The following is a 19,875-nucleotide window of genomic DNA, read 5'->3' as shown; positions in this document are numbered from 1 at the left end:
TGACCCCGGACCCATGACCTGACTTCTCTGGGACTTACTTTTCTCACCTGTGAGGCTGAGCTCCTAGCCATGAAGCACTTGGCACATAAGGGGCTCAGTCTCATGTGGAAGATGCAGTGCTTCTGGTGGGAGGACAGCATGCTGAGACCAGACTTCGAGAGCCACCGGGGTTAGAGACGCTCTGCCCACTTCCTCCGCCACAGTTGTACAGAGCACCCTCTGGGGCACGGGGGATACAGGGATGACTGAGCAGAATACAGCTCTGCCCACCCAGAGTTAGATTCCTGTTGGAAAGACATGACTGCATACAAATACAGTGGACAAGACAGGTGGTGTCAAGTGTCATGAAGGAAGGGAAGGTCAGGGGAGGGGATGGATGGAGAGGCATGGCGGTGGCTCGGGAAGGCCTCCTGCTAACACTGACCTAGGAGCAGGGAGCTGGGTGGGATAGAGTGTGAGCAGATGCCCAGGGAGCAGCATCCAGAGCAGAGAACACAGCAAGGGCAAAGGCCCTGGGGCAGGCATGTGCTTGGCATGTTCTGAAACCACAGAAAGGAGGCCAGTGAGTGTGCGGCACAAGAAGCCAGGGAGGGGCAGAAGAGGAGACCATGGTGAAGATTTGGACTTTATACTGAGTATATGGCGAGCTGCTGGAAGGTTCTGAGTAGGGGAATGCCACAAACAAAGGCATTTAGGTTTCAGAAGGCGCACTGTTCACCTAAAGGAACAAAGGCTAGAGGGTGAGTGGGGGTGGGGCAGAGACCACCGTGGCGGGGACAAGGGTCGCCATGGTGGAGGGCGTGAGACCACAACCGGCCAGCCAGGGGCTGGTGTGCGGGGTGCTAATTGGGATCAGCTGTGTCTCGGGCTCCTCTTTGAGGAGTCCTCATCCTGCCGGCACTGGGAGCACTGGGACGGGGGCACCAGACCCCCGGGATGCAAAACAGCCCTTCCCTCTGGGGTATGGGGGCCCCGAGTCGTATTGCTGAGACTTGCTGAAATCTCCAGAAGGGGGGAAGTCACTCATGTCAGTAAAGCTCCTTCTTGGGAGCCCCTCTCGTAATGTTTCTCTCTTCGGCCACTTCCCCTAAATTATTCAGAAAGTTTTTGCATTCAGAGGCCCACTGAGCAGTTCCCTGGGTAATCAGGTTTCCCGGGCAGGCGTCGCACCCGTGAGCTGATCTGCAGGAGCCCTGTGAACTCGCAGACCCAAGGCAGCCTTGGGCTTCACACACATTTGAATAGGATCAGCTCCTGCCGACTCCGTCTTGTCAGGTGTCAGGGGGCCGGGGTGTCATGCAGCCCTCCGGGCGCAATCTCACGTCTCTCACTCAGCAGCTGCTGCACGGTCGAGGCTCCTGGTGCTGGGCCGGCTTCCATCGGGACCGTGCTGCTGAACCCTAACCGGGCATTGCCTCCCAGGGGTGGGGGTGGGGGCTGCTCTGCACCGAGAGGGGAGGGGGCCGAGGCATTTGCTTCCCAGCGTCCGCCTCCTAAGAGCCTAGCTGCAGCCAGAGAGCTTCCTCCCGACAATAGGGCCACGGATGCCCCTATCTGATTTGTAAAACGACAACTTTCTGAATGATGGGAATGTGCTTTTTTGGAATATGATGGGGGTCCTGTCCATCTCAGCACCTAGGTTGGTGAAATAGCCACATCCTCTCGTGAGGCATCACAGTGAACATTTGCCTGGTAAAGCCTCTGAGAAGTCCTGTACTGTAGCTATCGATCATACCTAGGGTTCGTTGGGGCGCCTGGTGGCTCAGTCGGTTTTTCTGCTGGAAAGCTATAGCAGTATTTGTGAATAGTAACCGAGGCTTTGGAGCACGTGGGCACGTTACTTCACCTCCCTTGGTTCCCACTTCCTCTTCTATAAAGTGGTCTGCTCCATAAGATGGCGTATTTGTTGCCTAGGTATGCCATAACAAACTAGCACAAACTGGATGGCTTAAAACAACAGAAACGTATTCTCTCGCTGCTCTGGAGGCCAGAAGCCCCAGATCAAAGCACTGGCAGGGTTGGCTCTTTGTGGAGGCTCTGAGGGGAATCTGTCCTTGCCTCTCTCCTTGGCTTGGGCTGCACAACTTGACTCCCTGTCTCCACCTCACACAGCCTTCTCCCTCATCTGTTTGGTATCTTCTCCTTTTCTCCCTCTTATAAGGACACTCGTCACTGGATGGAGAGTTCACCCTCATTTGGGATGATCTCATTTTGAGAGCTTTACCTTAATTTTATCTGCAGAGACCCTTACTCCAAATAGATCACAGTCTGAGATTCCAAGTGGACCTATCTTTGGGGTGGGGGACATCATTCAGCTTACAACCGATGGTGGAAGGAATCTAAGAGTGAATACACAAACAACACAGAAGATACGGCTGGTAGGGCAAGAACTGCTGTGATCATTATTATGGTAATATCATTATTATTACTCTGTTTTTGAGTCCAAAGCCAATATGGATGGTGATGGTGGTTAGTATTATTAGTGTTATTATTTAATTCAAATCAGGAGTGGGATATAGGTCCCAAGGCAAATAGCATTTCTCTCTCCAGCCCTAGACTTCTTTCCCCATACCTCCTGCGGGTTGGTGCTGGGAAGCCAAGGCAGAGTCTGAATGCCTAGCCAACGAGGGCCATGTGAGCCATTGAGGGGCCTTCATTCAAAGAATTTTACAAGAATCACACAGTGACACGGACGGATGGGTGTGTTGCCTGAAGGATTGGAAGACAAGAGCCTGAAGATGGAAAGACCTTCAAGGCAGTTTCTCTTCCTAGCCTGGGCATGGATGAGGCCATGCAGTTGGAGCCCAGAAGCAGAGACTGGAGAAACACCGCACAGTAGAAATTGACCACACATAATGGTTCCATGTGGACAGAGAAGAGAGCTCAAGACAGCCCGAATGTTCAGACGTGGGAGAACAGAGGGCCAGGGACATGACCAGCATCTGGGAGTCTGTCCTAAGAAATGACACCAGTGACCACAGGTCACTGACTTATTCAACATGTGTTGAGCACCAGGTGCAGAATGGTGGAGAAAGCAAGCCTGGCTCCACTCTTATGGCTCTCACGGTCCACATGGTCTACCTGAATGGTGTTGTACATTGTTGGTCATAACAACAACAACAACAACAACAACAACAACAAAAACAGGAAGGAACCTAAATGTACATCAGCAGGGTGTTGCTTGTAAGTTGTGATGCATCTATGTAGTGGGATCCCACACAGCTACTCTTTAACAAAGGTGTGCGTGGATGAGGAAAGATGTCCATACACAGAAATATCTGTATAGCAGGAACAAAAGTACTTGTGTGTGTAGATGTGCATGGAGAATAGTTTTGAAGGGTACACCCTGTGGATCAAGAAACTACAGCCCGTGAGCCAAGCTGCTGCTTATTTATGTAAGGGACACAGCTATCCTCATTCACTGATGTATTTCGTCTACAACTGACTTTGTACGACAACAGTGAAGTTGAATAGTTGTGAGGGAAGCTGTGTGCCCCACAAAGATGAAATATTGACCATCTAGCCCTTGGCAGAAAAAGGTTGCTAACCCTGGTCTATACCAAACTCTTAACTGTTTTGTTCTAGTAGGTTCGGGGGAGGGAGGGCAATGAACATTTCTATTTTGCTTTTAATTCTAATGGATTTTTTTTATTTCCCCCCAACTCTTCATGAATTTTTATAATCAGAAAAAAGTTCAGTTTGGGAGATGAAGAAGCATACAGGACTCACAATACCTGATTTTGACACTTACTATAAAGCTCTAGTTTACCAGCACACTTACTGGCACGAAGATTGGTATATGGTTCAATCAAACAGAATAGAGAATCTAGAAGTAGACCCAGACTTGTATGGTCAGTTGACTTTCAACAAAGGTGCCAAGGTAATTCAATAGGAAAAGATAGACTTTCAACAAATGGTGCTGGAACAGTTGATTATCCCAAGGGAGGGGAGGAAAGAACATTGAACTTCACTTTGTACCATAAACAAAAATTAACTTGCAGTGGATCGGAGAAATAAATGTAGGAGCTAAAGCTATGAAATGTCTTCTAGGCAAAGATTCCTTGGATAGAGTACAAAAAATGGGAAGCATAAGAGAAACCATTAATAGACTTCATAAAAAATTTTAAGCACTTATCTTCAAAAAGGCACTGTAAAGTAAAGGAAGAGACAAGCCACCAAGCAGGGAGAAAATACTTGCAAAACACATTTCTGGAAAAGGGCTTGTATCCTAGAACGTACGGAGGATCCTTACTACTCACTAAGTCAAACGACCAAATTTTAAAGTGGGCAAGAGATTTAAAGAGACACTTCAGCTAAGAAGATCTACAGGTGGTAAATCAGCATGTGAACGGAGGTGCGACATCATTAGTCACTGGGAAATGCCACTGAACACGCCAGGGAGCCATCACTACGCACCCGCTAGCATGGCTAGCCGTGTTAAGTGCTGGTGAGGATGCAGGGCACCTGCGGGGACGCAGAATGCTGTGGCCGCCGTGAAGAAACAGGGTGAGAGTTTCTTAGAAAGTTAAACGTACACTTCCTGTGTGGCCCAGCAGCCTTACCCCTAAGGTGTAAACCCAAGAAATCAGAAAATATATGTCCATGCAACGATCTGTATTCCAGAAACTGGAAACAACCCAGTTCCTTCCCTGGACACAAGTCGTAGTCCCTGCGTACAGCGGGGTGCGACTGCACGTTCTGAAGGAGGGCAGTACTGATGCTCGGAAACATGGAGGAATCTCAGGAGCACCACGCCGGGCGGAGGAAACCAGACAACAGGCTCCATACTGTATGATTCCAGTGACAAAAAGTAAATCCATTTGGGCAGAAAACAGATGAGTGTTTTCCAGGGGCGGTGAATGGACTGCAGAAGAGCACGAGAGAACTTCTGGGGAGGGATGCAAAGGTTCCGTGTCTTGTTTGTGGTCGTGCTTATGCAACTGTTCCGTTCTGTGAAACTCCTCTCACTGCACATTTTAAAAGGGGACATTGGATTGTGTGCAAATTATAGATACCTCAAGCAACCTGACTTTTTGAGATATGTAATCTGGAGAAAAACAGACTTTAAATTTTTTTTTTTCTTTTAAGGCACACAGGAGTTGATCTTTCAGAGGAGTGATGAGTCAGTTTGAATGGGACAGTGAACGTTCCAGAACAGGACTCCAGAGGTCAGGTGGGAGGTGATGGTGCCATACTCGGGGAGTGGGGGGAGTCAGAGGGGGTTGTCAAGTGAGTGAGTGACTGTGAGGCATGGACCCTGAGGGGTCCTCACATTACAGGGAGAGAAGGAAGGAAAACAAACAGACACGTCAGCCTAGGCAGTACCAAAGGTGGTGGACAATAGGCATGGTTTTAGAAGGGACAATGTAGTACCAAGAGTAGAAAGTAGAAGGGAGTAAATAAATCTCCCTTCATCTCTCTCCTCCACCCTGGGACCTACCAGCATTAACAGTTCCGTGCAGCCACCTAGAAATATTCCATGTGTTCTCTATTGAACTTTGCTTCTTTTCATGGGTCAAGATCTCTTTCAGATTGTTCCCCATCAGCATATGTAGAGCTGCCCTGATTTTTTAAATAGGTGTGGAATCCTATGGAGGCACCATGGTTAATTTAGCCCGGCTGCCATTGGGAGACATTCAGATCATTCGTGATAGGGGGTGCTATTACAAATGATGCTTCAATTAATATGCATATTAAAAAGTTCCTTCTCGTGTGCGTGAGTCTGTCTACTAAATAGATTCTTGAGGGTGGAATGGCTGGACCAAAGGACATGTACATTTTTATTTTGATGTGTATGGTGAACCCCGTCACCACCTTGGGTGATACCCGTTCACCCTCCCACCAGCTGCATTCGCGAATAATAATTAACACCTGTCATCCCAAGACCTGGCCCGAAAAATGGGAAATTCCAACTTTGCCTTTGCCAGTGTGATAGGTGAGAAATTGTACCTTCTAGGAAATTCGATTTGCTTCTGGAGGAAGGAATGTTTTAGAAGCAAAGGAACACCACGTCTCAAGTGTCACATCCGCCCCGCCCCCTTGCCTCCATCAGACCAGACAGCACCTCTCTGTGCATTAGGAAAAGGCACGCCTCTTCAGGACACTTGACTGCCACCTGGCAGAAAACTGTTGTGATAACTTGTAGAAATCTGTGACGACCCTGAGGCGAAGAAGAGCCCCAGAGCTGGGGACAACACAGCCCGCCCTCCCACACGCAGCGGCGGCAGCTTCTGGCAGTTTCGAGAGCGCAGTGGTCTCTGGGTGGTGACCAGATTGCCTGCAATAACACAGTCTTAGCGGCAGATCCGGGACAGGAATTCAAGCTGTCTGACAGCAGAGCATGAGGGCATTCGCTTGAGGGACAGCCAGAATAAATGGAAACTTCATTATCCATGGATTATGCACTTAGAACTCAGGGCCCAGGCAACTCTGAGATTAGTAATTTGGCCAGCAGGCTCATTAAGCTCTTAAGAAAAGTGAATCTAGTTAATGAATTAATACAAGATGACATTTTACACACACAGCACAAACGAGACCAGGCACCACTGAGTTATGTAACATCATAATTTCTCGAGTAAATGTGATGGCCGCTTCTCGCCTGCCAAAGTAGGCCGATCTGGAGAGGGCCTGCTTTCGGAGACATAAATGAGACTGTTAAGATTTGCAGTCATTTCATATTCCATTCATTTTAAAGCGCTCCCTCTTGTATTCTTAAAACTTCAAGTGGTTACACAGAAGTCAGTGTTTTAAAATCTCTGGGCCTGTTTGTTTTCCAGAGGAAAATCCACCGGCTTTCATTTTCTAGGAGACACAGCTCTCTAAAAAGGAACTCACTCCATCCTTACTCCCTCCTCCATCCTGCCCCCTGCAAAGGGGACTCTCCCCGCCTCTGCGTCTGAGAAGTTGGTATGAGGATAATGGAAAGAATGTGACCACTCAGAATTCGCATGAGCCAGTTTGGGATGATGAAAAGTTCCATGAATGAACTCAGTGCCACTGAACCAAACCCTTAAAAATGGTGAGAATGGTAAATTTTATGTTATGTATATATTTTACCACAATAAAAAGGCAAAAAAGAATGAGCACTGACCGAGGGCAAACCTTTGCCAGGCACTGTGCGTATATATTGTATTTTACCCCCACAAGGACTTGGCTACCATGGTTTACCCACCACTGCCACCACCATTTTAAAGCTTTTTTTTCTTTCTTTCTTTTTTTTTTTTTTTTTAAAGATTTTGTATTTATTTATTTGACAGAGAGGGAGACAGCAAGAGAGGGAACACAAGCGGGGGGAGCGGGAGAGGGAGAAGCAGGCTTCCCGCCGAGTAGGGAGCCCGATGCGGGACTCGATCCCAGGACTCTGGGACCATGACCTGAGCCCAAGGAGATGCTTAACGACTGAGCCACCCAGGCACCCCACGCCACCACCATTTTAAACTTGGAGGCACCCGAGGCTCCTAAAAGTGCAGTCACTTGCTTGAGCAACAGCTAGAAGTGATGGCCCCGGGATTCGACCCCTCTGCTCTGCGCTGGAGATCACAAAATAAAGAGGATATTTTCTTTTAAGCCTGAGCTCTGAAACATACATGCACACACATGAGCTCCCACCCGCTTTTTAGTTAGCTAAACTGAGAGCAGACAGAACTCCACCAGCAACCCCCGAGTGCCACAGCTAATTGTCTCGGGAAAAATCCCAAACTGCTTCCGTCCCTCCACTGTCTGCAGCATGCTCTGCATTTTGTTGAGGAGCTTACTGTACAGTTAATCCTTGAAACAGTGGCCTGCCAGAACATTGAAGCTTTTCACTCCTGGTTGAGTGTGACTGGAAAGAAAATGAACACAAAGCCTGGAGCTTGAGAGGGGAAGATCTTCATTTGTCGCAGATTCGGATTGTTTTGGGAATCAAGAGATGCTTATATCAGGAAAGAAGAGGAGATAGAGTGTTTCCCATTGTGTGGTTTTTTTGACTAGAGACCTATCGGTTAATTTACCTCTGAGTCAGTTTGCCATCTGGAAAATAGGAATATAATAATAATAATAATAATAATGATGATAATAATAGCACTTACCTTCCCAGAGTGTGCGAATACACAGATAATTTTCCCACTGAGTTGAGGCATGTAGTGAGGGCCTGCACCATCCTGCAGACTGACTGGGGATACTGTGACGAACAGAACAGGTGCACGTCTAGTAATGAGGGATTAGTAAAGCTTAGCACACGGCGGTCCCTGCTCCTGCTGTTGCATCACGGCTACGTTTTTCCTGTGGATCCATGAAAACCTCAGTGCGGCAGAGGTGGGACGGGTACAGGGGGTGGCCACCAGATTTGCTCACTTGGGCTGTATTTCGATTTTTCTTGCAGCTGGGCCACAGCAGTGGGTGGTTGTGGTTCCGTCTGCAGAGACAAGGGGTCCCTAGCTCTTGACGGGGAGGGGCTACGCTGGTTTCCTGGGCCAGCCTGCCACCGGGTCTTGGTTGCCAGGCGTGTCCCGCTGACTGGAAAGCCCCTCCCTCACCTGGGTGTTTGAAGCATGGCTTGTTAGTACACTTGGAGAGGGGGGTGTTGGCAACCTGTGTGGGTTGGACGTGTCCCAGACTTTTGCCTGAGGGCCCTGAGGAAATGGCTTGCAGATTGCCTAGCGGGTCTGGTCAGGGGGTGCAGGACACAGTGTGAGGGGCAAGGCGCTGGTGTCAGACCAGTCTTTACCTCCTAACCCTGGGACCCTCGCCAGGGGGCTTGGACCCTCTGAGATGCACTTTGCTCCCCTTAAAAAGAAGGTGGCAGTTATCGCACCCGATGCACGGAGTTGCTGTGAGGCGAGTAGAGGGGATAAAGCGTGTGTCTGTCTGGAACACGTACCTGCCTGGCGGGGTCCGCTGTTGTTGGAAGCGCTCCGTCACGATTCACCCACTTCATGCTCACCACAGCCCAGCGATGTGGGCACCACGACTCTCCCCGCTTTACAGATGAGGAGATTACAGCACGGAGAGGCTACCACGTTACAAGGGGCGCCTAGTACGTTCCAGACGGCACAGAGGCAGCGATCTGAACCTAGTCTGGTTCCAGAGTCCCCGATGTTCTCCTGTGCTCCGCTGGCTCTTTATCTTGGAAGCTTGGCTAGGGCCGGGCGTAAAGTAAGCACACTGCAGACATAAGGAACCTCAGACGTGTACCGACCAGTGTTCTTCACTTCTGTGCACATTTCTGGTGAATTTCCAGCCCTAGGCAACCACTGACCCATTTTCCGTCTCTATAAATTTGCCTTTCCTGAACATTTCATGTAATAAGGGAATCACACCGTAGGTGGCCTTTTGTGTGTGGCTTATCTGGCTTGGCATGATGTTTTTGAGGTTCGTCCATGTTGTAACACGTATCAGTACTTTTTATGGCCAAATGATATTCCGTCGTGTGGCTGTCCCCCGTTTTGTTTTTTTTTTTAAGATTTTATTTATTTATTTGCGAGAGAGAGAATGAGATAGAGTGAGCATGAGAGGGGGGAGGGTCAGAGGGAGAAGCAGACTCCCCGCCAAGCAGGGAGCCCGATGCGGGACTCGATCCCGGGACTCCAGGATCACGACCTGAGCCGAAGGCAGTCGCTTAACCGACTGAGCCACCCAGGCGCCCCTGTCCCCCGTTTTGTTTAGCCATTCGCCAGTCCCTGGACCGGGGGTGGTTTTGGGCTTTCTGGCTGCTGGGAATCGGGTTGCTCCCAACACTTGCACGCACTTGCTGGGGCTGAGTTGGAGCAGGAGGGTGAGCCAAAGCGGTAAGCTCTGTCCCCTTCTCTCCCCCCACCCCCCACCCGGGGTTTCTCAGAGCCAGGCAGCGGGCAGGTGTTCGTGACGTCGGAGAACCAGCTCGTGTACTACCCCAGCATCACCTACGCCATCATCGGCAGCTCGGTCATCTTCGTGCTGGTGGTAGCGCTGCTGGCGCTGGTCTTGCATCACCAGCGCAAGAGGAACAACCTCATGACGCTGCCCGTGCACCGGCTGCAGCACCCCGTGCTGCTGTCCCGCCTGGTGGTCCTGGACCACCCCCACCACTGCAGCGTCACCTACAACGTCAACAACGGCATCCAGTACGTGGCCAGCCAGGCCGAGCAGAACGCCTCGGAAGTGGGCTCCCCGCCCTCCTACTCAGAGGCCCTCCTGGACCAGAGGTGCGTGCTGGACGGCGGAGGTTTGGGGCGGGGAGGAGGTCATCGATGGGGAAAGCGGGATGCGGGCACCCAGCTGCTGGCGGCGGCAGCAGGGCCCTGCGTGTCTTGGGTCCTGGCAGGACAATTCACACGCAACCTCTCTTTTTTTTTTTTTTTAAGATTTTTATTTATTTATTTGAGAGAGAGCGAGAGAGAGAGAGAGAGAGCGATCACAAGCAGGGGTGAGCAGCAGAGGGAGAGGGAGAAGCAGCCTCCCCGCTGAGCGGGGAGCCCGATGCAGGACTCAATCCCAGGACCCCTGGATCATGACCTGGCAGACGCTTAACCCACTGAGCCACCCAGGCACCCATATTCTCTCATTTAATCCTCTCTGCAGGTCGCTGGGGGAGTGCCTCAGTTTTTACAGATGAGGAAACTGACTCTGGGATTTTAAGCGACTTGTCCAAGGACATAGAGCTAGGATCCTGGCCACCTCAGAGCCCTGTTCCTGCCTGGTGATGCCACGCTGACCCATGTCCAGGCCGCTGGCTAGCCCGGCGCCTCACCTGCTACCACAGAACAGTGGCCAGGCTGTATTAGAGGGTTGGTTTGTACTGTGAATGAATGAATGAATGAATGAATGAATGAATGAATGAATGATGGGTTCCTTGCTTGGCTCCATTTATAAAATAAAGGAGGTAGCATAGAGCACTCTCAAGCTTTTTAAAACAATAAGACCCTCATTTCAAATGGGATTGTACCAGAAAGCGCAACAGAGAGTCAAAAGGCAGAATTCTATAGTGGAAGCAGCTGGTGGACCTGAATCCTGCTGGCTCAGCCTCCTCCTCCCTTCTTTGGTGACCTCCAGGGTATCCCAGGGAACCCATGTTGGAAGTTCGACTGGCTCTAGGTCCCCTGTGCTCTCCTCCTCTGAGCCCGGGGCTCAATGTGTGTGGGGAGAGGCATTTTGCGGGTCATGCAGCCGGGCTGACTGGGCAGCTCTTGGACCCTCTCCTGCGGCAGCTCTTGTGTTATTTAATCTTTGTTTTTCCTCCTCATAAAAGGTGGAGGTAACATTGGAGGGCAGTGTTTAAGGGCATCTTTGCAAATAAGGGGAAGAGCCCAGGACCTCCCTCACCACTCAGCCTCTTCATTTGGACCAGCCAGTGTAGAGTCAAGTTAAAATTGCCGAATCCGAAGACAAAACACCTGGGTTTCGATCCCAGAGCAGCTGCTTACTAGTTATTTGTGATCCTACACAAGTCATTTCATGCCCCCTTGCCTCCTTTTACTCCCCTGTACGATGGGCATAAAAGTAACGCCCACCGCTTAGTGTTCTCGTGAGCATTAAGTAAGGTGGTGCAGGTAAAGCAGGTAGCATGGTGCTCGGCTTGCAGGAAGCCTGCAGGAAGGGCTGCAAAATAAACTGTCTTTTCTGCGAAGTTCCTGCACGGCAAGCCAGTGTCCCTACTATCCCCTTCAACAGAGGGGACAGTCAATTGGAAGATCCCCGCTCCCCCAAGCCCAGCCAGCCAGGAAAAGTTGGCTTTCAGTAAGAACCCCAAATTCTGTGGACCATCAGAGGTTCAGCCTGATGAGCCGGCCAGCCACTCGGCCCCAGGGCCCCTCCCTGGCTGGTGCTGGGCATCCTCCCCCCCGGGCTGACCCGGAGGATGTGGTTTGGGCACTGCCCATTCGGCACGCGCCAGCTACAGCACCCCAACCTTTCCCCGCTCCCTTGGTCTTGTAGGGGTCACCCTAGTCCGCAGATAGCCGTCCTCCTCGGGGGGCAAATCGGCATCCCGCGGACAGGGGCGGAGGGGGGTTTGGCTCCTAACGCGTTGTCTTCCCTCTGCTCTCCCCTGCCTCTCCTGCCCCATCCTGCTCTCTCTCTTGCAGACCCGCGTGGTACGACCTTCCGCCGCCGCCCTACTCCTCGGACACCGAGTCTCTGAACGAAGCCGCCCTGCCCCCTTACCGCTCGCGCTCCGGGAGCACCGACAGCGCGGGCTCCCAGGCAGCCAGCAGCCTGCTGAGCGCTGAAGATGGCGGCCGCAGCCCCGGGCAGGCCGGCCCTCCTCCCGAGAGCGCCGCGGGGCCCAGGGACTCTGTGCCAGGCCAGGGCGCTGCAGAAGTCTAAATCGCCGCTTCCACGGTCCATGTGGGTCCATCTGCTCCGACTTGTTACCATCCTAACAACTTTCGCTCGTGGGAAGCTCCTCAGGGTGCCTCAAGGAGGTGTCTCTCCGCTCCCCCTCCCACCCCCCCCATCCCCGCCCCAGATTTCAGGGATGTCCTTTCGAGGGAGACCTGGCATTTAGCTGGCCTCTCGGGTGACCTATGTATTGTGCATCTTGTCTGGGAGGTCACTCGGCCTTCGGGGCCCAGGATCATGACCTCACTTGTCATATTGTTCTTCTGTGACTGGTGGCATCTTGCTGAATAGGCAGCCTCAGTGTGCAGGCAGCAGGGTAAGGCAGGGGTTGGGGAGTCCTCGAGAACGCAGTGCTTCCATGCCATGGTGGATGTTTCAGAAGGGCAGGAGACCCTGGACCACATTCTCCGTGGGCCGCTGCCTTGCAGCTCCATGGGAGACGGGTTGGATGACCCTCCCAGGAGGCCGGCATGGATGGCCACCCTCGAAGAATCCGGGTGAACGTCAAACCCCGCCTTGCACGCTCGTGCATGTTGTCCTCAGTTTGGCGGAGCGGTGGCCAGAGGAGACGTTGACCAAGAGTTATGCCCTTTAGCCATCAGCAGGGCCATTTTGGTTCTCTGAACGACTCTGAAACTTGCCCGAGAATCCTCGTTTTGAGGGTTTTCTCTGGCAGCATCTGTCCTCAGCCTCATCCCAGGATAGGCAGGGAGCCCCTGCCATACATTTATCTGAGTTCTCAGCTCCTAAAATGCAGGCTATCGAGAGCCTGGGCCTGCTTAGGTCCACAGTCCTTCCCTGGCTTCTGGATTGTCACCCCTCCAGCTGTGACCTGCCGGGAGCCAAGGAAGGAGGACCCAACTTGAATTGGCCAAAAATCGGATCTGGTCCTCTGTCCCTGGAAACCACTCCCAGCCTGTCTTGCCCATTCATGCAGCTTTCCACACTAGCTTCCCAGGTTACCTTAACCTCCAGAAGTCATTGTACCTGTGCATTTGGACTTGAGGACACGGTGGTTCCTGACACGCATGAGAACCATGTTCAGTACCTCCCACCAGAGCCCCTGGCTCCCTGTGCTGCACACACTTCCTGCCCAAGGCCCAGAAACCAGCACCCTGATTCAGCATTCATGTTAGGGTTAGAGTCAGGCTCAGGCTTCTTCTGACCTGCCATAGTTTCTCCTCTAAAAGACTTGGTCAGTAGATAATTTGGAGTCGAGATTTGCCATTCGGACTTTTTTTTTTAATCTCTTAGAAATGCATTTGAAACAGTGTGTTTGTTTTTTCCCTTCTAGTTAAGGGATTATTTATATGTGTATAGGAAAGCTGTCTTCTTTGTTTGTTTCTCCTTGAGTGAGGTCCAAAGAAAGATGCGAAAGGAGATCACACCTTTGTCCCACTGAGCCTCGATACCGAGTCACTCCAGACTGACCTGTGTGCCGGGCCTTTGTGCATTGTTGCACTTTGAGTTGCTATTTATCGAGTTCTTGAAGGATGCAGAAGGAGGGATGCCTTTCTCCCTCAGTTCATAGTCTCTGTGTTTATGCTAGCTTTCCTCTTTCTCTGTGCCCAGCCAGCCTCAGGGCCCACTCCCTGGAGAAATAGTGGGGAGAAATGTGGGCGTTCGTTGGCAAGAACCCACACTGATGGGGGACAAAACTGGAACCAGGCAGTGGTCACCCATTCAGGACTTCCTTACGTAGCAGAAGAAATGTTCAGTGACCTCGCTGATGCGAATTTCAGTGCAGCCTGCACGAGTGGGGGGACGACGTGACATTTAATGATCCTGTTCTCGGGACTTTATTTTTTTTTTTTAAACCAAATCCAAACTGTCTTACAGGAAAGCTAGCCACTTGGTGATTTCTTTCTGTCTTTTTTTAAGTTAAAGAAAAGGAGCCTAGTTGCTTGCATCTTTCATTTTTTAAAATAACACGAGTTATTTTCTGCACAAGCCAATAAAGAAAGAACTTTCGATGGGAGCCAGAGTGTGTTAGGAACTCTGGCTGAGCTTTTCATCTCCTGTGAGTCAGAATGGCTTTATTTCTTCTCCCTTTGATGGGCCCGTGCTTCTTTCTGGTATTTTGGAAGTTGTTTAGAGAAAGGGATTCTAATTTTAATTAATTGCGCAGTGAATTAATCTCACTCGCTTTTCTGCTTCCAGCATCTTAGGAAAAACAAATGGTCTTAGTAGATAAGAAAGCCTATTAATGTTGTTTTTTTTAAATACAGGGACATTTTTATTATAGATGTGATTTTTTTAATGAATCTTTTTAAAAATCTATAAATAAGACACCAAAGCTGCAGGGTTTTTTTCCTGTTTTTTTCCCCCTACTCAAGATGGCAAATAAGTGGCCAGCAATATTTTTTAACTCATTCCATCCAGGCTATTTTTTTATACATTGCCTAATTCTACAGCCGCCTGAAAACCATCTCTGCTCTTTTTTTCTCAAATGAGACCAGCAAGTTCTTTTTATTTTCATGTTCAAATTCGCATCCCTGTAACCTATAGCTTATCACCTGACTCAGCTCCTGCCCTCCAAAATTGACTTTTTAAAAAAAATGCAACAAAGTGGTTGACAAGTAGTGTGCGGTGTTCAAAGTTGATGTGAACTGGAAAGTTTGTTGTGTGGTTGCTTTTTGTGTTTTGGTTAGGTTTTGGTTTGGGGTTTTTTGTTTGTTTGTTTTTTTAAATTTTTATACTTTAAATAAACTTGCAGTTTCATTCTTTCTATTGGTGTGAATAGTTCTTAACCCATGTTTCTCCTCTATGGCAATATGAAGAGTGAACAGTCTCACTCCTCGTGGCTTCTGCAGTGAATTTACGCCATAATAAAATGAGAAAAAGGAAGAGTGTAGTGATGGGACCTCAAAATGTGATGGGCGTTAAGGATTCCATAGCTCGTGGGGTTGAAATACAGAAGTGAAGTCATGGACACCAGTGAGTATCATGGGACCCAGAGTGTCAGTTCAGAAGATGAACACTAATTGCCGTCACTAGCGTGCCCTTTGAGGGAGCAGGACAAGTGACTGTGACAGCTGAAACAGATTCTGACCACATATTCAGGGGCACACTCCAGCTCTTGAACAGGTAGCTGGTCATTAGTTTTGAACCCCAGTGGCTCAGACTGGCCCCACCAGTGATGGTAACATCTTGTGCTTTTCTCAGTCTCATTTTGGAACTATATATTAATTGATGCTGCACGGATAGTTTCCACAGAAAGTCAGGATGCCCAAGAGATCACCCACGAGCCAGAGAAATAACCCTGGCCTTGGCCAAGACTGAAGTCCACATGGATTTCTAAACACAGAATGTACGGAACCAAGGTTTAGATCATGTATTTGTCCCCAGGTGTCTCAAAAAGAAGACTGGGCTATCAGACAGTGGTATCCCAAGTATATACCAGGCCATGTCCTGCCCCAAGTGTTCTAGAGGAGACCTTCCCAAGCAGTATCCTCCAGAGGTTTGTCAAGATATTAACTCCTTCATCTCTCCAAGTACCATTGTTTACTGGGTGCCAGGATGAGGAAATGGTTGAGAAGCAGAAATCAGTAAACGTTATCTGTAAAGAGTCAGCTATTAAATATTTTTGGCTCTGCAGCCATATGGTCTCTCTAGCCATGACCAAAGCGGCTGTAGACAGTAAATAAATGGGTGTGGGTGTGTGCCAATAAAACTACTTTCATAAAGTAGGCAGCTGACTGGATTTTAGCCCATGGGCTGGGATCCCCCAACCCTTGATATAAAAGAGCATTCCTACATTGGGGTCATGAATCCATGGCTAGAGGCATTATAGAAGAGAAAGAGTATGTTAATGGCCTGGAATATTAGAACCCTTAAAATGGCACCAGTCTCCAAAAAATAAAAATAAAAATAGGAGAACTTATGAGGCAAGCAATTCAAGGACCTGTGAAATTAATTTTAATTGATCCTATAAGCTCTTTTCCAGTGAATAAGAAAATACAGGATTAAGATGAGTGGAGGCTTTCCCAATGAGGTCCTAAACAGTTGTTTTGAACGCAGAGGTCCTAGTCAAAAAATTACTCTCGCGGGGCGCCTGGGTGGCTCAGTTGGTTAAGCGACTGCCTTCGGCTCAGGTCATGATCCTGGAGTCCCAGGATCGAGTCCCGCATCGGGCTCCCTGCTCGGCGGGGAGTCTGCTTCTCCCGCTGACCCTCCTCCCTCTCATGCTCTCTGTCTCTCATTCTCTCTCTCTCTCAAATAAATAAATAAAATCTTTTAAAAAAAAAAATTACTCTCGCTAGGGATTCTCTAACATGATAAACTGACACAACAGTCTGTCTTTCAGAGAAAGGTCCGTGGCAATGAGTGCTCTGAGAAGTATTGTCCATATTCTCCATTTAGCTTGCCACCCTGAGGCAAGGCAGTAGATTCAAAGAGAGAACTATAAAAAAGGAAGGGGCTTCAGATGACTACAGTGGAGGTGTGATAAGTGCACCCAGTGAGACCCTCAGGAAAAACGTCAGTGAGAAAATAAACTGACTCCCTTGACATCTTATAGTTCGGTAAGATCATGGGATCACCCCCAATTACCCCCAAGTGATAGAATTCCAATTCATAACATGCTTAATTGTATTAAATTTTAGAAAAGATATATTGGCTAATGCAACTAAGACCAAGGTTGTGGAACCGTTGGTTTCAGGTTGGGCTGGATCTAGTTGCTCAATAGCTGTCATTAGGAATCTGTTTCTCCCTCTCAACTTCAGAGCCCTGCTTTGCTCAGCATTGGTGTCATGGCCTTACGTTAGGTGAAAAACAGGGGTCCCAGAAGATCTAAGTTTGCAATCTCAGAAAAAGAGATACTATTTCTTCTCCTAGAGTCTGTAGAAATTCCCTTAAATGGAGTTATGACTGATCATCCTGGGTCATACGGCCACTACCGTGGGTGGGAATCAGTCTCTTGATTTACAGTCCTGCCAGAATTACATGAAATGGGAAAGGGGTGATTCCCATATGGGAGGGGCTGGTAGTAAACAAAATACCAATATGTCTACTGTAGAGCCTCACCAAGGAATGGGACCCACAACTGGCTGGCACAATTTCTGGTACACATAAGAAAACGCATGTAACTTCAAGCTTCAGGCAGCGTAGGTCTGAAAAGAGCAGAGGCAGTGTTAACAGTGAAAATTTCAGGACACAAGAGCCTTTCTCTAGCCTGCCTCTAGGAGGTAGGTCAGTTTCAGGCCACAGGTACATTGGGCCTGGGTTAGGTATGCTTTTATGAGATCTTCATCTGGTGTAGGTCACAGGGATAAAGCTATATAGGAGGAGTTCTGCCCTAAGGAAGCCTGAACTGTCTTGTGGGCTTCAGGACTGTCCCCAGACCCCTGGAAGCATAGAAATGGTGCAGTTATCCCACCAAGAGTCATCCCCAACTTGCACAGGATTTTTAAGTTGATGGATCAAAAATACAGTCCCATTTTTCACCCTTGTTACACTATGCAAAGACTTAGACTCGATTATGCACGCTGTTAACTAAGCTTTCCAAATTAACCCTTTTATCTCTCCCCCGCCCACCTAGAACTAGGATGCATCAATATCCAGAGAACCACAGCTTGGAAATTCTGGGACAGCTGGTGTCACAGGAGCTGAGAGGTTCAATCCCCATCACAGTGGGGGCTTGAAGGCATGACCATGGGGGACTGGGATGCAGTATTGGGGCAAGCTTGTTTATTTTAACATGACCGATGCTTCAGACCCAGTCTGGGTCTGTGGACTGAGCAAGGATGATTCTTCCTAAGTTCCAGTACCAGGCAGTATTTGCCATTGCTGGGCTTTTAAGTTCATCCTGATAAATCGTCCCAGTGGGCCAGCAGAGGAAAAGGTACATGGAGAAATCCTATGGACTTTTCTCTAAAATGGAGCACACACAGGCAGCATTTATGGGCCAGACCTGGAAGTGGTCACACCCCTCCATTCACATCCTTGCCCAGGGTCTGGTCAGTCTCACAGCCACACCTACTACAGGGAGGCTGGGAAGGTAGATTGGATATGTGTCCTGGAAGAACCGGAAGTGGATTTTGGCACCAGCGACCAAATATATGTTCGTACACTTCTTTCCTCCCATAAAATACGCTCGTCCCTTCCCCAAAGAAGAAACCCAACCAGCTTCTGAATCTAACCAGATTCAATGTCCAGGATCGTGAAAATTTCTGTCCAAAGCAAGTGTGGCTCCCCTATTAGGACGATTTCTCAACCCCACATATCTTTTATCATTTGTCTTCTTAGATTGCCTTCCTTCAACCTAATTCTCAAAATACTTGAATAGCTTTCAAGTCACTCGGAATAAAAGTCAAAATTGTGGTCTGCTAGACATTTACACCATCAGCCACCCTTACCTATCCAACTTCATTTTCTGCTCTTCTCCTCCTCCCTCTCACTGCTCCAGCTGCCTTGGCCCCTTTGCTGGTTCTGGAACCCACCAGGCACACTCCCCGCTCGGGCCCTTTGCTCCTGCTATTCCTATCACCTGGAACATCCATCTCCAGACACGTGGGATACTCTTCTCCATCAGAGAACCATCATGACCCACGTCCCTTTAGAATCTTCACATTGCCATCTTGGCGACCTCAGCTGTGGCCCCTTGGAGACCCTTTGAAGAGAGAAATACCAGAGCTCACTCTTGACTAAGATCTATTTACCACTTACATGATTTGGGGGGATTCCTAGACCAAAGTGGTACATGGGAACTTGGGAAGGAGCTTTGGGGAGTGTGTTCGAAAAGTATGGTCTGGAAATGTAATTTGGACCAATGCTAATATTATCCAAGGGTCAAGAGGTGAGCCAACCTAAGAAATACCTTGACTTCAGAGATAATACACTGGACTGTGCAGGAGAGGACCTAGGGATGGAGGTGGTACTTGAAGACAAGTCCACAGGGGGCCTGCTCTTTCAGCGACCCTGCATGACACGGGACTCTTTTGCAGAAGAACTTGAACCAGACCTTCCTCCTGGAGTACGTTCTGGTGTATCAGTCTGTGAATCAGCTAAAGGGCACACCGACATGCCTGGAAACTTCCTAGGATCACCAATCCCTGTTCGGAAATGGTGGCATCCTGGGGTCAGGGATGAGGCGCTGGCATCTAGCTCAAACAGGGCAGAGTTACAGAGTTGTCATAGAAAGAAAAGAAGGAGATGGCTTCCTTCTAAGTGAAAAGGCAGCTGCTTAAATAACTCACCCCTCCCGTTGGAATCAGTTGCTGGGAAATGACTGAATGTGTCTTGACCCCACTTGCTGGCTCGGCTTAAATCTAGTGAGTGGCTCGTTCGTGAAGATGACGTTCATGTTTGCCCGGTGTGTGTCCGCTGGGATCTGTTAGAGCCCCCACAAGCATTACAGGAATAAGGGATTGAATGTGGAAATGAGGGCTTACGCGGATGTGGCAAGAGCTGTCTGAGTGATGGCCTTACCAATGTCGCGGGCCTCATGCAGGGACGGGGAGAAACCGGAGCTTACAAGGCAGTGGAGAAGCCACGTTAACTCCAAAATGGCGCGTGATGGGGGAGCTCACAGGACTGTAAAGCCATGAGCCAGATCTCACCCCCAAAGCCCCAAGAAGA

The 19,875-nt window shown here is 49.3% G+C and overlaps 1 protein-coding gene across 1 annotated transcript in view; it reads left to right on the top strand.

The window, feature by feature from the left end:
* Positions 1–13,569, top strand: part of LDLRAD3 (low density lipoprotein receptor class A domain containing 3) — a 153,869-nt gene extending 140,300 nt beyond the window's left edge. The window contains exons 5-6 of the mRNA XM_021684906.1: positions 9,818–10,163; positions 12,042–13,569. Of these exons, the coding sequence (XP_021540581.1) occupies positions 9,818–10,163; positions 12,042–12,282 (587 nt within the window). The 3' untranslated portion in view covers positions 12,283–13,569. The remainder of the gene's footprint in view (positions 1–9,817; positions 10,164–12,041) is intronic.
* The last annotated feature ends 6,306 nt before the right edge of the window (positions 13,570–19,875 follow it).

Source organism: Neomonachus schauinslandi, chromosome 11 (assembly GCF_002201575.2).
Source record: "Neomonachus schauinslandi chromosome 11, ASM220157v2, whole genome shotgun sequence".
NCBI classification, from domain to species: Eukaryota; Metazoa; Chordata; class Mammalia; order Carnivora; family Phocidae; genus Neomonachus; species Neomonachus schauinslandi.
The sequence above is the reverse complement of the archived record's forward strand: the minus strand, read 5'-3'. Positions and strand labels throughout refer to the sequence as shown.